Source organism: Balaenoptera ricei, chromosome 4, assembly GCF_028023285.1.
Source record: "Balaenoptera ricei isolate mBalRic1 chromosome 4, mBalRic1.hap2, whole genome shotgun sequence".
NCBI classification, from domain to species: Eukaryota; Metazoa; Chordata; class Mammalia; order Artiodactyla; family Balaenopteridae; genus Balaenoptera; species Balaenoptera ricei.
In genome coordinates, this window is record NC_082642.1 from 93,342,738 (window position 1) to 93,366,158 (window position 23,421).

At 42.9% G+C, this 23,421-nt stretch overlaps 1 protein-coding gene and 1 pseudogene across 2 annotated transcripts in view; one reads left to right on the forward strand and one right to left on the reverse strand.

The window, feature by feature from the left end:
• PARP14 (poly(ADP-ribose) polymerase family member 14) overlaps window positions 1–1,922 on the reverse strand; it is a 65,123-nt gene extending 63,201 nt beyond the window's left edge. For both annotated transcript variants that reach the window (XM_059920976.1, XM_059920975.1), the window contains exon 1: window positions 1,705–1,922. In XM_059920976.1, coding sequence (XP_059776959.1) covers window positions 1,705–1,891 — 187 coding nt within the window. In that variant the 5' untranslated portion in view covers window positions 1,892–1,922. The remainder of the gene's footprint in view (window positions 1–1,704) is intronic.
• A 14,426-nt stretch (window positions 1,923–16,348) lies between these two features.
• LOC132365405 (large ribosomal subunit protein eL30-like) lies at window positions 16,349–16,692 on the forward strand (annotated as a pseudogene).
• Window positions 16,693–23,421: the final 6,729 nt, after the last annotated feature.

The following is a 23,421-nucleotide window of genomic DNA, read 5'->3' on the forward strand; positions in this document are numbered from 1 at the left end:
CAATTGCTCTGATGGCCTCGTAAGCCTCCTTGCTTCTCCTCTGACCCAAATGCTTCTCCAAATCCAGCAACGGGAAGGCAGGGTCAGGGGTTGTCCACATCCTTGCCTTTGAGATTCTGATGGGAAAAAGTGTGCACTGGGAGAACAGCAGGTCACGTGCTTCCCAGTGCAGACCTGGTAGGTGTCTCGAGCAAGCAGATAACTGGTGGGTACTTGTCCTCCGGCTTCCCTAATAGCAACAGCATGAGGAGGGGTTAACTCAGCTGCTCAGTTGCCTATGGGGAGGGAACTTCCCCCTCAAAGCTCAAAACTCCTAACCCTCAATCAACTCAGAATGCCACCCGTGCTCCCAGCCTGAGGACCACCCTGAAACTGACTGGAGAGGTTCCAGCAAGATACTGTGCATTGATCAACAGTACCTGCCTTTCTCCTCCAATAAGCCTCTATATTTACATGCAGACAATGAGATTCTAGGCAATGCTTCTGCCCCTCTCCCAAGTGATCCCAGAATCACTGGGAATCTCCATGACCCATGGGGAAATCCCTGTGACTCCTCACATTGCTTAGCTCCTTCCTTCCCCATCTAAAAAATAAGAGAAAGCACAGGGGCTCTCCCTCTCTCTCAAGTGGAGCATCCTGTAGAATCAGTTACCAAATCCAGACAGTACGCAGACATGCATCTTCCATCCCCATGATGACTTTCCTTGTTCAAGGCCTCACTGGTCCTCACTTGGACATTGCATGACACTCTTCAAGGGTCTGATGTCCATGGTCTCTCCCAACAGAAATCACTGTACTTATTTGCAACCAAATTTATCTCCCAAAAGTGTATTTGGACATGGCTCTCCCCTGCCTACCTGTGGGGGAAAGTTCATACTCCTTAGCATGTCATGCAAGGTCCTCTTTTATCTCAACGCAATATTCTATTAGCCTTAATTTCCACCCCACTTCTTTTTAAAAAGGAAGTTTAATAAGAGAAGGTCTAAGATTTTTTAAAATACAAGCACCCTCTTTGTAATCTTATAAAATTTCCCAGATCCTACCTGTTCTTTTTAGTGCCAGTCTCCAGACCTCGCTTGTGCACAGAGATAAGGAGGGGGCTCATTCCTCAAACCAAAGCCACCCAAGGGCGCCCAGCACTTCCCTGGAGACGCCTTTGCTCTCCTGTCCCCAGCACTGCAGCCAGCTCCCATCTGAAGAGCCCTCCCCAGTGTCTCGCCTATCAAGAACTGAATTCACCCTCAGGAGTCAGTTTAGATGTGACTTTCCTGGAAACCTTCTCTTCCCTTCAAATTGTGTTCCCACAAACCTCTGGAGTTCCAGAACTGCGGCTTTCAGAGGAAGAAGACAAAAATTGCAATGGCACTGCAACTCTGCCCCTAACACACGATGCCACTACACGATGTAGCCTCGTAAAATGAGGTAGGTGTACCAGCTCTCAGGCAGCTCCCTTCAGTCACACGGTTCTAAATGTTTATTTAACCCACCTGGGCTGTCTGCCGCCAGCTCCGGGCGCGCCTGGAAGCGCCGCGCAGGGGGCACCGCAGCGCCCCCGACGCGCCTTGTCTATTCTGCGCCCCCCACGCTCTTTCCTACACCTGCTGCCGGAGCCGGACGAATTCTCCTGCCGCGCGCCCCAGCCCCAGGTTTCCCTGGAAGGAGAGCCCGGCTGTCCCCTCTCCCCCGCACCCCTTGCCCCCTCACCGTCGTCCGGGTAGAAGAGCACAAGGAAACGAGGCGGGCTCCCCGGTGCCTGGCGGACCTCACACTCCCCGCCTCCTGATCTCTTCTGGCTCTGGAAGTACATCTGCAACTTGGTGCTCAAGTTCTTCGGGGGCTGGGGACCCCAGGACCCTTCGACCAGCAGCGGGAAGGAGCCGGACGCAGCCATCCTCTCCTCCGCTGGTCCGGCTCCGACTGCAGGTCCCACCCAAATCCCACTGGTTAAGCCTCTTTCGCTTTCGTTTCCCAGAACACTCCTCCCACCCTTAGTTCCCGCCTTTGGCTGTAAACAGCTGCCCCTAGTTGGACTAGAAACCACCGTCCTCCCGACGCCCCCTCCCCAATTCTTCACCTTCATCTCTGGACCACGGCAGAAGGTGGTATCGCCTTCGTGGCCTCCCTGCATCTGTATACGCGGGACCCTAAGCTCAGGGCACTATCTGCCACTCACCCAAGCCACAGGTGAAATCAGCAGCTCTGGTCACTAGGCCTTGCGGAAACACGAAGAAAGCTTCATTTTTGCCGCAGGCCGCCGTTTTACAAACTCTGATTCTTTAGAATGTCTGGGGCCCGTTTTCAGACTTCTTTCAACAGTCAACTAATGATCAGAATTTTACCTTGCTTCCCTCCTGATCTGTTAAATATTCTGTGTCTAGAGATGTGGGGGACACAGTACATTCACAGCCGTCTTTTTATGGAATATTGGCTAGGTGCCATGCAAACTGAATGGATTCAGCAGACACCGTCTGTGCCCTCACTGAGCTCATGAAGCTGTGGGGATGCAGAGCAGTTAGGACACAGGGGAATAAGTGCTTTTGGAAGGAATACACAGGTGTTCCTGCAACAATTAGGAGGGGCTCCTAGCCCAGGTGTGGGAGCTCAGGGAGGGTTTATGGGGAGGCAACATGGAACCTGAAGCCAAGGGTGATTGCGGATAACCTTGGCGGGTGGGGAAGAGGGCAGTGCCGTGTGATTTACTTGTATGGGATCCCTTGAGCTGCTGGGCGGTAGCCAGAGTAGAGGCAGGAGGCCAGCCGAGTGGCTACTGTAGTGTCTCAGGGGAGAGATGAGGGTGGCTGAGACCAGGGGGTTAACCTAGGAGGACAGAGAAGGGGTGGGGTTCCGAATTGATATCGGACTTGCGGAAGGATGCGGGCAGCGAGAGCAGACACTCAAGCGTGATTCCTTGGTCGTCCATGCATGGCCTGAGCAGCTGGCTAGATAAAAGTGGCATCTACCCGATGGGAGCACTGAAGTGGGAGAGGGGCTAGGAATGTGTGTATCCTTGACCATCGTAAGGTAGTGTTTCAAGTGAGAAGGAGGGATCATCATTCAAATACAACCAATACATCAGGTGAGAGAAATGTCTCTTGGATTCGGAGGACCTGGCAAGCACTGTCTTCTGGTGAGGAGGGAGTAGAGGGCGGTGGTCAGAGATCCGAAAGGAAGGGAAGGGAGGCAGCAAGCGCTGTCAGCTCTTTCCAGAAGTGTGACTGTGAAAGGGAAGAAGTTAGGTAGCAGCTTCTGGGGTTATAGGATCGGGGAGGTGTTGTTCTTTTTGTCTTTTGGCTTTTAAAATATGTTTAAGCTGGAAGAAGCTTAGAAATGTTTAAATAGTGTTAGAAAAGTAAAAGGAAGGTTGAGGACACAGGTTGTGGGAGAAGGTGGGAGGGTATCCTGGGGGCATTGGCCCAAGGAAGGGACGCTTTTCCCACTGCACCGGGAAGGAGGAGCTGGAGTACAGAAGTAGGTGATTTTGAATGACTGCCGATGGGAAGGTCTGTAAATTCTCTCCTGATAGTTTGTTTTCTCTGTGAAGAAGGTGATGAGGCCTCTTAGACACTGCCAAAATTAGAGCTGCTTCTCCCTGAAGGGCTGGACCTTATGTATTGTCTCTTAATCACAATGAAACAAAATTTCAGGAGGAAGAGAACCAGAGATGGGCCACAGAGAGGTTACAGGGCTTTAATTTCTGATGCATAATAATGCTAAACAGTATTCAGCTATTTTCTCCTACCTCCAGGTGGCGCTCATCATCCAGTCCAAACCACCCTGGGCCCTTGCAGGGGGAAGTGGGGAGGATACAGAACAGCCAGCCAGGGCTCTCAGCCTCAGTGGTGACTGTTTCTCTTCAGGGCATTGTCACCCTTTCCCTTCAAACCACAACTAAAATCAGCACCCTCCTTTAACCAGTTTGGGAGTCCAGAACTGGGCAAACAGTTTACCTTTTTCCTCACACCATCGTTTTACAAAAAATAAAATCAGAGAGAAATAAACTATAGTAGAAGTTGTGGCAGGCCATTTCTGGATTTCTTTCAAGGATTTATTTAATTATTAACAGTGTATTTTGTCACACATGGTCTGCTCATTATTCCTGGGTTGACTGGGAAGAATCTATCAGAGGATCAGGATGTCAGGTCTTGAAAGCCAAGGGAAAAAAAAAAATTCTAGAAGGAGCAAATTGTTAACCATCATTAGCCCCTGAAGTACTTTGTCTTCTCTCCTCAGTTGTTTTGACCCTTTTCATTTGTTGAACCCATACCCTTCGCCCTCCCCCAGTGTGCTTATCCTCTCTCAATTCTCTGTCTCCATAGGGTGTTTGCCTCCTGAAACTCATTTCCTTCCAAGGAAGCAAGCATCCTCTCAGGGCCTGGGGGAGAGCAGATTCCAGCAGAGAGGTGGCCATGTTTGCGTGGCTGTTCCTTGTTTCTCTTTCCACCAAAAAGTCACAGCTGATCTTAACAGAACAACCCACATCCGCATTTTGGGGCTGAACTTCCCTTTCTCTGCTTCATCTAAATTTCCCCTTTCAGCTTCTCTATGAACTTCTATAACCTAACATCAGACTCCTTTCAAGTTCTCCACAAGCCAGCATCAGGCCCCCCATTTCTCCCGCTGAGGTATATATTGGGGAAAGGTTTGGTTTTCCCATCTGTCCTGAATCAGTGAGTTGTGAGCACCTCATGCCGAACTCTCTGCCTCACTTTGCTCCTGCAACTGCTAGCCTGGTCCCCCAAAACAGGATGTGACCTCAGAAGTGAGGCAAGCTCCACTGCCCGTTACCACTCCAAGTTCAGTCCTCAGATGGAGTCACCTGATGGGCACGCACCAGTTTGTGGACTTATTCCCTGTGCTCCAATCCCTTTTAGGAGTTTCATCGTCTTCACTCATCCACAAGGAATGTCTCTGATGCCCCCACTCTCTAGTATGGTAATCCCTAATGGTATATTTTCCCAAATAAGAGTCATTTAGGGGCTCCCCTGGTGGCGCAGTGGTTAAGAATCCGCCTGCCAACGCAGGGGACACGGGTTTGACCCCTGGCCCGGGAAGATCCCACATGCTGCAGAGCAACTAAGCCCGTGAGCCACAACTACTGAGCCCGCATGCCACAACTACTGAAGCCCGTGTGCCTAAAGCCCATGCTCTGCAACAAGAGAAGCCACGACAATGAGAAGCCCACACACCGCAACGAAGAGTAGCCTCCGCTCGCCTCAACTAGAGAAAGCTCATGCACAGCAACGAAGACCCAACAGAGCCAAAAATAAAAACAAATAAATAAATGAATTTATTTTTTAAAAAATAGGGGTGTTTCCAAGTGAAAAAAGGTCATTTAGGTTCATTAATACTATAGTTGGCTGGGAAGTGGAGGGAGACTTCTGCAGAAGAGTCCAGAGCCGACTTGATCTTTCCAAGTTCATGTGATGGGAAGAGTAAAGCAGAGTAAAGATCCTTCTTGGCCATTCAGTAGGTACTGAATCAGACACACATGCACGTGTCTCAAGACAGGCATTAACCCTCAGAGAGAGTACAACCTAGATCATACTAAAAAAGAAAAGCATACAATATTTTATTCCTACACCATACCATGCATGATCACCAGTGATGTGCTGTTAAATATTGAACAACTTGCTCTCCGGGAAATAAAAAAGTTTACATGTATGTATATGTGATTATAAATTTCACTGACATAAAGGTTGTATAGCACATAGTTTACAAATAACAATAAAATGTATAATAGTCTTTATTGTAAATTTCAAATAGTCAGTTGATTCTCACTGACTGTTTCAAAGATGTTTGCCCAACTCTCAATGGTTGCCAATCTATGGTTGCAATTGATGAATGAGGGTAGTTCTGATATAAACGTTGGTCGATACTTTTGTTTAAAAAGGGAGATGAAGATGAAACAATGAATACATGTGTCAGAATTTCTGTTATTTGTCAATGACATGGGCTCCTTCTTTGCTGAATGGGATAATAGTTTTCAACTACCAGAAGAATAATTCCTTTACAAGGTTATGGCTACAGACATGACATACTTTTACATTTTGTCTGCCTTATTAACATATTCTCCATTACTTTCTTAAGTCTTAATCAACAAAACAATAAATTAAGCCCTGATTTGTAGTGTTTTTCAATTCCATGGTGTAAATATTCTTACCATGGCTGATTTTAAGCTCCCAGTGTGATAGCACTGAATGCAGAGTTGGGAAGAGATGAACAGTAGCATACCATTGTATAATACTTCTACCATACAGTAGACATAAATAACTCAAGAGTACGGATAATAGTAAAGTGTAGTGAAATAATTAGAAAGTGATGAACCTTTTAAAAATATAATCCATTTTATTATGAGTTTATACAATGGTTTTTAATAACTGGCTCACAAAAATTTTGAAAGTTGAACAATCAGTTCTGGTGAGCCAGTATGACCTACCTCTAGCACAAAACCGTACTCTTTTCGCATCAGAGGTAGTATTATCAGATGGAGCAGTTGGTACGCTCTCCCCCCTCCCAACTCCTCCCACACACACCTTAGTACAATTGTTATACTAATATTCTCCTAGTCAAATAGGCTTTAAAGCTGATTGCTTCCTTTCATTACTATGGACAATTAGTCACCAAGGCATTCATTAATCTGTTCATTACTTTTGAGAATTCTACCCTGGAAGAAATAAAAGCGTAATGAAAATCATAAAACAAGGACAAATGTAGTTTAAAATATTAAAGTGTAATAATTAATACAACAAACTTATGAGAAAATTAATATTACTTCCATTTTATTAAGAGGAAACTGAGGCACAAAAAAGCTTAAATATCTTGCCCCAATGTCACCCAGCTAGTTAAATGTCAAGCTGAGATACAAACCTAGGCAACCCAGACTCAACATTATGATACCCTTGCACAGTGATGTTCTGCTCAGATCCCTTCTACAGGGTAATAAACCCACTCCCCAGCTGCTGGTCATATCAGCTGTTGACAGTTCACAGCAGGATCTCTCACTGGCCTTACCTTTGCTTCATCTCTCCCATCAACAGTTTCCTCATGGCAGAGAATATTTATATCTCCTACATTTGAGTCCAGTTCTACCCGCAGGCTAGGTTAACCATATCATACTTATGTGGCCCAAATAGCAAAGCTGTGGTAGTGAGGGTGTGGGGAAATGGGGTCTCTCATGTGGTGGGTGATTTGTTAATTTCCCCTTGTAATTTTGCCACTTTTTGCTTATCTGCTTTTGCTTAATTTAAGGCTGTATTCCTTCAAGATTTTTATATCATCCAAGTGAATTGTTTCTTTTTGTCATTAGTGAGTGCTGTTCTTTCTCTTTTATTAATTCATTGTCTTAAAGTCCATTTTGTCTTATATTATAACCACTTTAATTTGGTTAGTCCTTGCTATGTTACAGATATCTTGAGTAGGTTGGCCGCTTACTCAAAGGCAGTCTCTCCTTCCTTGTTAGGAGCAAAGTGCTGAGGTAAAGGAAATGCCCCTTCAGACACACACTTGACTCACGGTTCCCTTCTCATGGAAATGGTTTAGGTACGACCTGTGATCCAGTTCTAGGCAAAGAGATATAAAGGGAAGTCTGCCATCCATTCCTTATGTAGAGACACTTAATGAGAAATCTCTTTTCCCTCCTTTTTTTGGGATGTTATCAGGTGGGATATGCTGATGAGAGATACTGCAGCCAGAAACACTGAGAATGGCAAATTGAAGAGAGAGAAAGAGCCCAGGTCCTTGAGGGCATAACTGAGGTACAGAATCAGCTCTAAAACCACCTACCTCCAGATTTCTTATTGAGTCAGTAAATGTCCTTGTTGTTGAAGCTCCCTTTAGTTTTATATTCAGTTGCCTACAGCTGAAAACATCAGCCAGTCTTGGGGGAGGCAGTTCTCTGCAGGCTCAGATGAATTTCCAGTGAGGGATGAAGCTGTGACCTGTCAGCAGCAGATGCTTCTAGCAACTGAGAGAAACGCTAGTCATTCCTAAAATGGGGATCTGGATAGACACCCTTTTATCCTCTTCAAGGTATTAAGAGTTAGGGTAATATGATAGTTAAGGTCTGGGTCAGACAGACTTGGGTTCAAGACTTATTCTGGATTTTACCAGCTATGTGACCGTGGGCAAATTAATCAAAATCTATAAATCTTGATTTTCTCATCTTTAAAAAATAAGTTTAATAGTACTCGCCAGGAAAAGTTTTTTTCAGGATTATATAAGACAAAAAGATAAGTATATAAAGAGTATCATATACTGTCTGACTTCACATGTTTCAATTATGCTGTTTTTTTCCTCTACTCTTTCTCTATTTTTGATTGCATTGATTTCTGCTTTTATCTCTACTGTTGTCTTTCTTTGGTTTGTTTTGGGTTTAACTTGCTCTTCTTTTTCTAGTTCCTTAAGAGAGAAATTTGTATCATTGACTTGAGAACTTTCTCTTTTTTTTGTAAGCATTAATGTTATAATTTTTCCACTAAGTACTGCTTGAGCGGCATCCCATCCTTTGTTTGAGGGGGAAGGTAGGGAGAGGGTGATGAGGAGTGATGAGGTGACAGCTTCCTTCTGGGGTTCCTTAGAAGATGCATGGGAGGGAATCCCCTGGTGGTCCAGTGGTTGGGAGTCGGCGCTTTTGCCGCAGGGGCCCATGTTTGATCCCTGGTCAGGGAACTAAGATCCCGCAAGCCGCAAGACATGGCCGAAAGAAAGAAAGAAAGAAAGAAAAGAAGAAGAAGAAGAAAATGCTGCACTGGAAATCTTGGTTACCAGCTCTTGCTCCCAGATCGTATCAGTTCTATGGAAATGGCTAATAATGGATTTTAGCCCTTAAAATCTATCCTTTGTCTTCTATATAAACCACAAAGTTTTCATTCACTTAACTTTATGAGTAAATATGACTACTTCTGGCTTTAATTAAGGAAAAATTGTAATTGAGAACTACAATTTACAGGTGTAGACCATCAGAGAGAAAAATATGATTTAATTACATGTACGATAATAACATTGTGTTGGGCGTCCCTATACCACCCCTTGGGTTCAGTAATTCTCTAGGAGGACTCAAAAGATTCAGAGTACAGAAACACTCAACAGTTGCGATTCATTATAGTGAAAGGATACAAAGCAAAGTTAGCAGTGGGGAACAGAGCATGAGGAGAGCCTGGAGGAGAGATGGTCTTCTCCCAATGGGGTCACATAAGATGCACTGAATTCCTCAAGCACTGAACTATGACCACGCATGTGAAATGTCTACTAGGGGGCCCATTGCAGACTCAGTGCCCAAGGTTTTTATTTGGGGCTGATCATGCAGGCAGCCTCTACCTAGCACATACCAAAATTCCCGACTCCTTAAAGGAAAGCAGGTATTCAGCACAAATCCTGCTGTTTGTACAGACAGGCACTTTGTGAGCGACTCTTTTCATCAGTTAGGGAATTGGGAGACCCCTCCCCAAATCAAAGATCAGACGCCAGCCAGGACCAACCTTACAAGCAGGCCTTTCCAAGGATAACTGTGTTAATTAACTCTTTTCTGCACAAGCATGTTCCTGTCAAATCAATTGGATTAAACCATATTCTTCAAAGTAGTAACTTGAAATATAATGTGGTCACCTGGAATTACAAGCTTTTTATAACTAAATAAGCCATAGGGTACAGGAAAAGTGACTTTTAACAATGCATTATCCAAATCTGTTTTTATTAAATCCTGTGTCTTTACTAATTTTACTTAAAAAATTTTCCTCAAGTCCAGTGAGCAGTGGTCAAATCCAAACTCAGCCAAAAAGAGAGTCATAAAAATGCAGTTCACAGCCAGAAACTAAAATATTCAATTCACAGACTTTAGTTGACACAACTTTGCCCACAATTTGGCCACATAGCCAGAAATTTCAGAATAATTCAGAGGTTCATAAAAATCATTCCCCAAACTCCAGGGAGACTGTGTCATGTTCTTGAGTCTCCTTTCTTATAGCTCAGTCAGTTCCACTTGAAACTCATTGCCCTGGTGGGAACCCTGAGGTTTGTAGTCCAAAGTCATACTCAGAAACAGAATGGATGATCCACACTCAGCCACAGTTTTAATCTCTTTTGAGGCGGTCACAGTGATGCACCACCCAGGGTCCACTTTAAGGAGGGACTTGTTGACTCAGCTGCAGGAAGTGCTATCAGCCAACAGCCTTCAGCTTTCGGCCCATTAGGGATTACAGCAGCGGCAGAGCTACCTTGCCCAGGGTCATGCCCTTCCTGGGGCAGCCCCCATCCAATGACTGATTCAAGCGGGAGTATAAAGACCCAGCCTGCCCAGCCAAACCTGGGACAACTCTGATGGGCCATTTTAATGCTCAAGCACCCCTTGGGGTCAACTGAGCCTGTCTTCAGGCCTGCATTGCAGCTTGACCTCTTTGCCCAATCCAGCTTTCTCTATCTCCCTTCTACAGGTGCTGACCCCAAGGGCATTCCCTAGTAAACATTCTGTATATTACATTTCATGTCAGCAACTGACCCCTGGAGAAGCCAGCCCGTAACGTAATTGGGTAGGACATTTTAAAGCATCTTTTCATTCCATTGAATGAAGGCAGATCAGCAGTTGGGAACAAGGGCCATCTACTCAATCCACGTGTCTTTCCCAGCCCAACCAGAGCACCTTCTGAAGAAATCAGCGGTGTCCTTCCTCCTCACAGTCTCAGATTCAAGGTATGTGGATGTTACATTATCATCGGTCTGAAAGTACAATCTTGTGAGTTAGTTTACATACAAGAAGGTTCATATCTTACAACCCTTACATTCTAGAGGTCTTTGTTCTATGGAAGAGGTTTGATAATTTTTTCTGTTTCCATAGGTCAGTCTTATGCCTGAATTAAAAGAAATAAAATATCTATCCTACATATCAACTTCTTCCCTAATTGCCATAATCTGTCAGTGAAATCAAGGCATGAATGTAAAGAAATTTCAGTATAAATTACTCTCTTTCTATATCCGGCAATGAACCTAACTTTTTTTTTTTTTTTTGAACCTAACTTTTAAAAATTCTTGGCACACAGCAGGAGCTGAGTACATTATTCCAGTTATCTTTTGCTGTTTAACAACCCTCCCCCAAATATAGTGATATAAAACAATGACAATCGCTTGTTACTATTATTTCTCCAGATTCTGGGCTCACATAGGCAATCTCCCTCAAGGTCTCTCGTGTGCCTGTGGTCAAACTGTGCATGAGGCTTGAGTCGTCTCAAAGGCTGTTTTAGCCTCACACGTGTCTGATGCCAAGACTGGGACAACTCAGACAGCTGGGGGCTGGAGCAGCTGGGGCTCCTCTGGCACCACCATCAATATGTGGGCTCGTCACGTGGCCTCTCTAGCATGGCAGCTTCAGGGTAGTTGGACTTCTAACACGGCAGCTCAGCTCCTAAGGCGTGTCGAGAGGGACAGGGAGGGAAGGAGAAAGAGAGAAAGAGAGACCAATGCTGTATCATTTTTTATGACTTAGCCCTCAAAAGTTATGCAGTGTCACTTCTTAGCATTCTGTTCATTAGAAGTGAGTCACTAAGGCCAGCTCATATTCAAGGAGAGAGAAATAGACTCCACTTCCTCACAGGAGGAGTATTTATAAGTTTGCTGACATGTTTTAAAGCCACCGCATATGCCAAACCTTCTCCTTTTGAGCAGAAAAGCAGTTGAGCCTCCTTTGTTTCTTTCTTAGCTGGTGTTGCATTCTGGCCAGGTGATCCTGTTTCTGTGTACATTCCAGAAAACTTACAAGAAAAATGACAAGAGCCAACATTTTTTTAGAGCTTATTTTGTGCTAGTAATCTAAGTTCCCAAGTTCTTGATCCTGTTTTGAATTATCCTTCACTTACTATCCAAATAAAATATCTCAAGTCCCCATCCACTGCACTGCGGGACAGTCCCTCCCCACTATAGCTCTTTTCAGGGGACTACATTTTCCAGGGAAAGTCCACATTGAAATCTGCTTCTTGGCTCCTGTTTCCACACTGCTCCTGTGCTAGAGACACCATCCCCTCTTTTCCCCCCAAATCATCACTACCACATTCACTGAAGGTTTCGACTAATTACATCTTAGTGCAGGAATCAACTTCCAGGTCAACGTCACTCATAAGTATTTCCAGGAATTCATCAGTCATTTCCTATCTAACCATCTCCTCACTCAGTGTTAACATGGAGAGGTCCTTTCCCACTCTCTAGATCAGCGACCAGCAGTTAAATGTTGGTAGCCACCCAACTGAAGCCTGCCCTGAGACCTGCTTTCGAAATTTGAATTAGATGCTAACATTGTAACCATGTGAGTTTCCGTTAAACCTCAGATTTCCAGCTTCTCTCGGGAAAAGGCAGGACAGGTTACCAATGTTCGGTTTACCTCCTCACATGTCAGCAATCAAGTAAGTGTAGCCAGTATCAGCCGATCCCTGGCTTCTGTTCATTGAAAGTTCCTTTGGCCCACTTCATTCATTACAGTAACCTCCAGCTCCTCTAGACATTTGGGTTTGCAACCCCTTGCCCTAAGATCCACTTCCTCCTCCATCCCTTCCCCATGTTCCCAGGTCCCTACCACTCCTCTTTAGAACCCACACAAACCCAAAATTCCACTCACTTTATGATACTAAATAACTCAGCTTTTTCATTATCTTGCTCATACACCTAGTCAATTAGACCAGGGGTCAACAACCTTTTTCTATTAAGAGCCAGATAGTAAATATTTTAGGCTTTGCAGGCCATATGGTCTCTGCTACAACTATACAGTTCTTCTGTCATGGACCAAAAGCAACCATTGGGGAAATATCATTAAAAAACATATCTTCTGCCAACCCAGAAGACCTCTCCACAAAGTAGAAGAGAAAGCAAATAGTTTTATTATTGATTAAGTATTAAACCAGAGTGTGGTACTCATCACAGGCAATCCGCTAAAGGAATTTAGAAGACAGACAACAATCTCACCTTTATATATAGCCAGGCAGATACAGCCCATTAACACGCATGGCCTCAAGAAAAATAACTAGTCCTCAAGTAAGAGGCCTTGACAACACCATTTGTTACACACAATTCATCCTAAGTTCACCTGGTAATTGCGGTGTCCATCTGTGTTAGCTAATTGCCTTTATCCAAAAGAATAATACAACTTCTCACATCTCTATGACCGGTAGGTAGTTACAACTTGGAGCCAGTTGCTGGTGAAGTTAGGCTCCTACTCTCCCAGGGAAATTGGGAGATGGAGTTCCACGTTCCTTGATGACTGCATTTCAAAGAGATGGTTCCCATATTTTTGAGAAAACACTCTTAGGTTGTAAAACTGACCAGAGGCTTTTTTAGCTTTCAAGAAGTTTTATGTACATCTCAAAGGGACAGAGAAAGCATTAACAATTGCAAGTTTTCTAAAGCTGAAATGGAAAGTGGAGGGGAGATTTCTTCCCTTTTCAACACCTGAGCAAGTTAATTGTTAATTTTTAAATTCATCTTTGCTCTTATGCAGCCATAGAATGTATGTAAACAAAGGAGTATGGCTGTGTTTCAATGAAACTACTGTGGACACAGAAACTTGAATTTCATTTAATTTTCACATGCCATGAAATACTATTCCTCTTTTGATTTTTTTTTCTGAAACCATTTAAAAATGTAAAAACCACTCTTGGCCTGCAAGCCGTGGGGTGGATTTGGTCTGCAGACCACAGTTTACCAACCCCTGACCTAGACTATGACAGTGATGGGGATTCCACATAAGGTGCTTTCCTAAAAACAGCGAACCACGGATTTTGCCACTGCCTTGGAAGCCAGTAGTCAGCTGCTGTCAGTTTTTTGTTTTAATTAGTATTTCTACTAGACTGTACACATTTAGTCCCTGTATTAATTTCCTAGGGCCGCTGTAACAAAGTATCACAAACTGGGTAGCTTAAAATGAACAAAATGTATTCTCTCACAGTTCTAGAGCCAGAAGGCTGAAATCAAGGTGTCAGCAGGGTTGGTTCCTACTGCAGGCTCTGAGGAAGAAGGCTTCTCATGACTCTCCCCTAGCTTCTCGTGGTTGCCCCCAGTCCTTGGCATTCTCTGGCTGGCAGCCTCACCACTCCATTCTCTGGCTCCATTGTCACATAGTGCCTTCCTGGCATCTGCCTGTGTCCAAACGCCCATCTTCTTGTAAGGACACGAGTCATCAGATTAGGCTTTACCTTAATGCAGTATGAGCTCCTTTCAGCTTGATTACCTCTGCAAAGACCCTGTTTCCAAATGTTACAATTATGGGGTTGGGGTTAGGACTTCAACATATCTTTTGGGGGCAAAGTTCTACCCACTGCCATCCCACTTCTCAGATTACTTTGTGGCATGTGGCTAGGACCTAATAGTTCCTCTCTGCTCATTTACTAGGAAACATTTTTTTTGCTAACAGTCTTAGTTGAACTAAAGGGCAGCAGAATATGCCACCCCAAAATATGACTGTAGGAGTTCAAGGCGTGCCACCCCTAAAATATCCTGCTTTGGTATCTTGATCTTTTTGAGCTGTAGGCACATATAAAACAGCGAATGCAGGGAGAGGCTTTCTCTGATTCCCCTTATCTGCCTAAAGACAGATCCTCCAAAAGGAACTCGGTTGTCATAAATCTGCCCACACCCAACCCCACACCCCCCAGAAGTTTCATCAGCCAGGGATGATCAACTCTTTTTGCAGGAGAGGGTACTGGAAGTTAACACCTCACCTAGACACACTTTGTCACAAACTATGATACCATTCACCTATCCTTCTAAGAGCCCTTCATTTTTCCTAAAATTCATTTACTCTCCCCTAAGAGATCTACATCCCCCTCCTCTTTCCCTATTAAGATGGTATTTAAGTCTGGATTCTAAACCACCTCGGGTAGTTATTCATTCTCCCTGGGTATCTCCCACATATACATGAGGTATACATGCAATAAACTTCTGTTTGTCTGTCTGTTGTTAATCTGTCTTTTATTACATGGGTCTCAGCCAAGAATTCAGAAGGGTAGAAGGAAAGTTATTTCTCTTCCCCTGGACTGGGGTGAGCTACTCGATCATCATTTACCTATGACCTTTAGCTGCAGTAAAGTTGACATAACCAAATGGAAACAACACCATCTTTCCATCTATCCAATCAAGAAGACAGCAAATAACTGTATTTCTATAAGCCAGTTCAATGTCCTGCAAAGAAAATCTTGCTCTCATTAGAGCAATATTAAATTCTTCTGAAATGTAATTTTAGCAACTTTACAGAATAATTCACTCCAAGTCTGTTGATCTTAACCCGACTAGAAACATTCCCTCTATCTGTCCTTTTGCCTCCTTTACCTCTACATATTCATTTTTCTTTTACCATTATAATGGGTGTGTATACACAATTTGGTATTCTTCCTCTTATGTAACGTGATTTAACCAAATGTTTTCTATTTCCTGCATCATATTTATATTTGTGTTTTTAGTATATCACTAGAGTATATCATTTTGATATACCACAGTTAGCTTCTGTATTTTGGCATTGTTAGGATCTTAGCTTTCTTTCAGTGTTTCAATATCATAAAATAAACATTGTTTATGTAGACTTTTGGTTTTTATTAAACATTATTTCCTCAGGATAAATTCTATTACTTAGTGGGGGGTTAGGCATATTTATGATTCCTTCAATAAAGTACCATTTTGCCCTTCAGAAAGACTGGCTCCATTTGCATTGCTATCATTAATGCATGATATCTGCTGTCCTCAAGACTTGCAGGCTTTGGGTTTTATCACTTTTCAACAGTTTTTCTAATTGTATTTTTAGGTACAAAATGAAACTTCACAGTAGGTGAAGTATTACCAACAAGGTTGACTGAATGTTTTAAAAATCATGTTTTAAAATCATGTTTCTCTCATGGGACCATCTTTTAATCATTTGTTTAAGGGACAGTTGGTATTTTTGCCCATTTATATGAGCTCTTTATACTTTTCAGTTATTGAACTTTTGTGTTTATGTGCAATTTCTCCATTCTTCTGAATTTTTAAAATCTTAGCTTTACTGATGTTCTTTCCATCAAAGCTAAAACTATCTAAGTAATGAACCTGTCCAACTTTTTTCATTTCTATTCCATCAAAAGTCAAAAAGTGATTTCCTCTAGTGCTAGTCTGTTCACATACATGAGAGTGTATTTGTTTTGATTTTTAAGCATTTAACTTTCAATCCACCTGGAATTTTTTGGAGAGTATGGTGGAGGGTTTGAGTCTTTTTAATATTCTCATTATTGATATTATTATATACCAAGGGTCTCAAATTGGTTACCAACAGATTTCAATGTTGCCTTTCTCGCCCCCTGGCCATCTTGGCGGCTGCTCTTGGTTGGGGGTGTCCTGCACCTAAGGCAGGGAGATGGTGGCCGCAAAGAAGAAGAAAAAGTCACTGGAGTCGATCAACTCTGGGCTCCAACTCGTTATGAAAAGTGGAAAGTATGTGCTGGGGTACAAGCTGACTTTGAAAATGATCAGACAAGGCACAGCGAAACTGGTCATCCTCGCCAACTGCCCAGCCTTGAAGAAATCTGAAATGAGTATTATGCCATGTTGGCCAAAACTGGTGTCCATCACTACAGTGGCAATAATATTGAATTGGGCAGAGTGTGTGGAAAATACTACAGAGTATACACACTGGCTATCATTGATCCAGGTAATTCTGATATTATTAAAAGCGTGCCCACACAGACTGATGAAAGGTAAATCATGCACAATTTTTCTTTAATAAAACTGGCCAGAGCTTGTTTTTAAACAAACAAACAAACAAACAAAAGATTTTAATGTCTGCTAAGACAAATTCTTCTCTTGACTCCTTTTGAATCTAGAATACTCTTTGAGGTTCTTGCCCATTTATTTTTCCACATAAAATAAAAATTACGTGAATTCTATGAAGCATTTTATTTCTAATCAGTGGCTGGTCACCTGAATCCAATAATGTCATGTCCTGTTCTGAGTTGAGGCTGAGTTGCAGCCCTGGTAAGGCTCAGTCTACCTCAGTTTTACTCTTGTCTCTTCAGGATTTTCGGCAGAAATCCCCCTGATGAGTCCAGAATTCTTATCCTTGTCTCACAAGATTTTGGAAGGCTCTGTTCTGCTTGCAGAAGTTTTCTGCTTCTGTTTTTAGAACTCTAGACTCGTGCATCCCCAGAATTTAACAGATGTTCTGAAGGGACCTCCCAAATCTCCTGCCATAGCTCTGCTGATCTGTCTCCCAGCTCTGCTGATCTGGTCTTCCCTGGGTGCGAGCCCTGGGATCATCCGCCTCGGGCCCACGCCCAGAATCAGCAACTAACACCTGGGTGAAGTGGCTGCAGAAGTCAGTCCTCCCTCTCCAAGATTCTCCCTTTCTGGAGTCTCAGCCCCTCTGGTTCTCTCTCGTTGACTCAGCAGCTCTCCTCTGCCTGAAAATAGATGATTTCTCTATTTTGTTTCAATTTTCTGGCTGTTTTAGGTATGAGGGTTGGTCTGTCACAGTCTAATCCAACTCAGTTAGAAATAAGTTCATTTCACCTTAAACATTTTCATTGTATCTTCTTATATTTTAAAACCAAAAAAGTTTTTAATTGAGATACATTAAAAGAAAAAAAAAAAAAACCCACCATGCCACTTCACACCTACCAGGATAACTAAATCAAAAAAGGCAGACAATAATAAGTGTTATCTAGGATGTAGAGAAAGTGCAACACTCATACGTTGCTGATGAGACATTAAATGATACAACCACTTAGTAAAACAGTTTTGCAGTCCCTCAGAAAGTTAGAGTTTACTACATGATCCACAAATTTCACTCCCAAGTAGGTACATATTCAAGAGTGAAACATATGTCCACACAAAAGCTTGTACACATGTGATATAGACAAAATCTTTGTGTCCCTCCAAAATTCATAAAGCCCTAATCTTCAATGTGATGGTATTTGAAGTTGGGGTCAGATGGGAGGTAATTAGGTTTAGATGACATAATGAGCATAGAGCCCCCGATGGGATTAGTGCCCTTATATGAAGATGAAGAGAACAGATCTCTCTGTCTCTCTCTTTCTCTCTCTCCACCATGTGAGGAAATAGCAAGAAGGGGTCATCTACAAATCACGGAAAGGGCCCTCATGAAGAACCCAATCAGGCTGGTATCCTGACCTCAGATTTCCAGCCTCCAGAACTGTAAGAAATTAATGTTTGTTTTTTAAACCACTCAGTCCATGGTATTTGTCGTAGCAGCCCAAGCTGACTGAGACAACAAATATTCATAAAGCTTTATTCACAACAGTCAAAAATTAAACAATCCATAATCTCCAAAATATACAAATAGCTCATGCAGCTTAATATCAAAAAAAACAAACAACCCAATCAAAAAGTGGGTGGAAGACCTGAATAGACATTTCTCCAAAGAAGACATATAGATGGCCAAGAGGCACATGAAAAGATGCTCAACATCACTAATTATTAGAGAAATGCAAATCAAAACTACAATGAGGTATCACCTCACACCAGTTAGAATGGGCATCATCAGAAAATCTACAAACAACAAATGCTGGAGAGAATGTGGAGAAAAGGAACCCTCTTGCACTGTTGGTGGGAATGTAAATTGATACAACCACTATGGAGAACAGTATGGAGGTTCCTTAAAAAACTAAAAATAGAATTACCATACGACCCAGCAATCCCACTACTGGGCGTATACCCAGAGAAAACCATAATTCAGAAAGACGCATGTACCCCAATGTTCATTGTAGCACTATTTACAATAGCCAGGTCATAGAAGCAACCTAAATGCCCATCAACAGACGAATGGATAAAGAAGTTGTGGTACATATATACAATGGAATATTACTCAGCCATAAAAAGGAACGAAATTGGGTCATTTGTTGAGACGTGGATGGATTTAGAGACTGTCATACAGAGTGAAGTAAGTCAGAAAGAGAAAAACAAATATTGTATATTAACACATATATGTGGAATCTAGAAAAATGGTACAGATGAACCTGTTTACAAGGCAGAAATAGAGACACAGACATAGCGAACAAACGTATGGACACCAAGGGGGGAAAGGGAAGGTGGGATGAAATGGGAGATTGGGATTGACATATATATGTATATATGTATATATGTATAAAATAGATAACTAATGAGAACTTGCTGTATAGCACAGGGAACTCCACTTCACTGCACAGTAGAAACTAACACAACATTGTAAAACTACTATACCCCAACAATTAAAAAAATTAAACAATCCAAATGTCCATCATAAATGAATGGATAAATAAAATGTGGTATATCCATACAATAGAGTATTATTTGGCAATAAAAAGTAACAAAGTTCTGATACATTCTACAACATGAATGAACCTTATTTGATCACTGTGGTTGTACTTATATGACACTCTGAAACTATAGGGACCAAGATCTGACCAGTGTTTGCCAGGGGCTCATCTGGAGTGAAGAGGTTGATTACAAAGGGACTGGCGGGAATTTGGGGGAGTGTTGAAGTTCTTTTATATCTTTGTATCTTGTGGTTGTTACACAATTGTATACACTTCTCAAAAGTCACAGAACTGTATACTAAACAGTATGAATCTGCTGTATGTAAATTATACCTTAATTTTTAGAAATACAGGAAAAGTCAATAGCATTCATATACACAAATAATTAGTTAAAAGATATAGTGAATGAGAAAAGCTCATTTACAACAGCAAGAAAAAAGATAAAATATATAGAAACAAACTTAAGAAATTTCTATGTAAAAAAGCATAAACACTCTTTAAAGACACAAAAGTAGATCTGAACAAACGAAATGGTGAGAACACCTCAACACCATCTCAAGATAGCTCTCTGCAATTTAATTTACAAGTTTAATGCAATTCAAATAAGAATCCCAGCAAGCTTTTTTTTTGACATTGGTCATAAATTAGAAGCCTATCCTAAAGTTCATAAGGAAAGAAAAGTACACAAGAATATGGAGGAAAACTTTGAGATGGAAGAGCTCTGTAGGGGGACTAGCCCTGACTTTAACGTATACTACAAAGCGTCTCTAAAACGGATGAATAAACAGGTCAATGGAGCAGTCAATGGAACAGAAGTTCCAGAGTAGCCAAACCACACCTAAAAATCTAGTACATGATAAATAAAGGTGGTATCTCAAGTTACTGAGGCAGTGATAATCTTTTTAATAAATGCTGTTTGGATTTAAGTATTACCAGAGATAAAAATATGGATACCCATTCAGAAGAAAAGATAAAATTAGCTCCATTTCTCAAAACATACACACGAATACACAGGAAACATACACAGGAAGTTTATTAAGGAATAAACTTCAAATGGATCAGAGATCTAAATGTAAGAAATAAAGCATTACGAATAGAAAAAAAAGCATGGGGAGACTATAACCTACATGTGATGTAGGGGAAAGCTTTTAAAATGTGACTAAAAGTCCAGATGCAATAAAATGAAAGATTGGTAAATTTTACTATATAAAAATAAAAAACGTTTGCATGGCAAAAAAAAAAAAAGCCACAATAAGCAAACTCAAAAGACAAATGACAAAATGAGAGGAAATATTCATAGGATACATCACAATAAATGACTAATATCCCTAACTTATAAGGAAAGTTTAAAATCTGGGGGGAAAGAGACCAAAAATGCTATGGAAGAGACTACGCACAACTCTCCTCTCCCAGGGCAAGCCAGGGTGGTGAGCGCCTAACCCAAGACAGGTGTAGAAGGACCGAGATCTCTGCACCGCTTTGCCCCTGCGAGGCAGAGCGTCGCGCGTGCGCAGGACGCCTGGTGGGACAGCTGGATCTCCCCTTCCTCCCCGCCCCCGGGGCGCCCCTCACCAAACAACCCGAGGAAAAGCGCCAGGAAGAGGACAGGCTCCCTGGCTCCTGGCGGAACTCTGGCTCATGGCTTTCAGTCTCTTTGGGCTCAGGAAGTACAACTTGGAGGTCAGTTCTTCAAAGGGTTGGGGGCCCCAGCACCCCTGGACGGTTAGACCAGCAGCGGTGGGGGCGCAGGCGCAGCCCTCCTCAGCTCCGCTCATCTGCCCCCACTGTCAGGCCCTGCCCCACCCAGCAGGCTGTGCCTTGATCTTCTTTCGATTTCTTTTCTATGAAAATCGCTTATAGCTGTTCTAGGATTATGTCACCCTTTTGGGACAGACGTTGCTGTTAGACAAATTCTGGGGTCAAAATCCTGGACTCTATAATTCATTAGTTGTGTAGACTCAGTCAACTGCATCTGTACAATGGGCAGAGCTGTAACTACTTCATGATGTTGTCATGAGGCTTAAATGAGATAACGTCTGCAGATTGCCTGGCATATTTTATTTTAAAAAATCAGTATTAGTTCCCATTTCTGCTGGGCAACCCATTTCTACCCCACCCCACTTTCCCTACACACTCATCCTCAGAAAAATACACTGGGTCCTTTTCATGCCCCCTAAGACAGGGATAGAATCAGGTGTCCCTCCGGCCTGACATTATTTAATGTCATTCAGCCAACATGTAGTGAAGGCCCTGACATCGTGTTAGGATTATAAAGATGATTTAGACACGGATCCCTTCTCTCTGGGGTAAGTGTAGTAGTAAGGGGAAAGAAAAGCAAAAAGAAAGAATACACATTTACTTGCTGTATCTTGAAAGGTCCTGGCAGAATATAGATGGTATACTCAAAATGGGTAAGTGGATTTTGATATCACATCTGCATTAATAGAGATATGTATAATATATTAGGAAACCAGAGAAAAGGTGGTTCATAATTTGGAGACAAATTAGAAAGAAAGTTTCTATACTAGTGGCATTTGAGTAAGAACTTGAGTGATGAGGAGGAGATTTGTAAGAGGAGAATGAGGTGCTAGGCCATGAGAGGGAGAGAGAGCGAGAGAGAGGGAGAGCGCAACCTTGTGCGCAGAGCAAAGGCCAGAAGAATGAAAGTATAGACTGTGGTTTGGAAGAGTTGGTAGTCTGGTGTGAGTGGACCATTAGTGGCTTGGCGGGGAGGAAGGGACATGAGGTAAGCAAAGTAGAATGAAAAATACTTGACGGCCATGCTGTGGAGTTTGAACTTGATTTTCTAGGTCAGTGTCCTCAAAATGTGGTTCCCAGACCAGCAGCATCAGCATCACCTGGGACCTTGTTAGGAATGAAGATTTGGGGGCCCAACGTCACATCTACTGGGTCAGAAGCTCTGGGGGTGGGTCTTAGCAATCTGTGTTTTGCTGTGCCCTCCAGGTGATCTGACACAAGATCAAGTTTGAGAAGCACTGCTCTAGGCATCAGGGAGTCACTAAAGGCACTTCATCAGAGGAGTGATGCAATCGGAGCTGTTTTTTCAAAAGATAGTTTGAGGTGGGAGGAAGAAGGGGGAAGGGGACAGAGTCTTTAGGGGTAGTCCAGTGATTCTGGTGAGGGAACAAGGAAGATGCCAACTGGACAGTGAGCTTTGAAATGAGGGAGAGGCAGGACTGGTGACAATAGATTTGTGGGATATGGGTGTGGACAAAGAATGTCACCTGCCATTTCAGTGAAGAAAGGATGTTTTGGCTCTGAAGCCATCAACCACTGCAGCTGTCTTCCCCCACCCCTGACCCCCACAGTGCACCCCAAGGGGAATTCAGGATGGAGAAAAACAGGATACTGGCCCTAGGTAGTGCAGGTGCATAGTTTAGTGCTTTTCTATGTATGTGGATTATTGAAATTATTCCTTTGATATGCATCTTAACTTGCAAAGCAGTGGCACAGGGTGGGGTGAGGGGTGAGGACCCATGGTATTGCATAGCATTTCATCTTAGTTTGCCTCACTTCCCTGTTTGTTCTCACCTTCACTGACCTGATGTGCACCTCCCCAACAAATTGTTAGCCTCTTACTCTTTGCCTAAGGCTCTGTGTTTTAGAGGCTGCAAGTCCCAATTAATAGAAAAGGAAATAGTGCCCAACTCCCATATGGAAATCAAGGCAAAAACAGTACTAAACCAAAACGTAAATGTAAGGAAGTCCAACAAAAGTTTGGTTTTTCTCCTAATGGCTGCTTTGATGCTACCTGTGATGTTGTGATTCATAATAAGAATATATGTTTGGGGCTTCCCTGGTGGCGCAGTGGTTGAGAATCTGCCTGCCAATGCAGGGGACACGGGTTCGAGCCCTGGTCCGGGAGGATCCCACATGCCGCGGAGCAACTAGGCCCGCGAGCCACAGCTACTGAGCCTGCGCGTCTGGAGCCTGTGCTCCGCAACAAGAGAGGCCGCGATAGTGAGAGGCCCGCGCACCGCAATGAAGAGTGGCCCCCGCTCGCCACAACTAGAGAAAGCCCTCACACAGAAACGAAGACCCAACACAGCCAAAAATAAATAAATAAATTAAAAAAAAAAAAAAAAAGAATATATGTTTGGTCTTCATCCCCATTTCTGGCACTGAGCTCCTAAAACCCTTGAAATTTCCTCAGTGC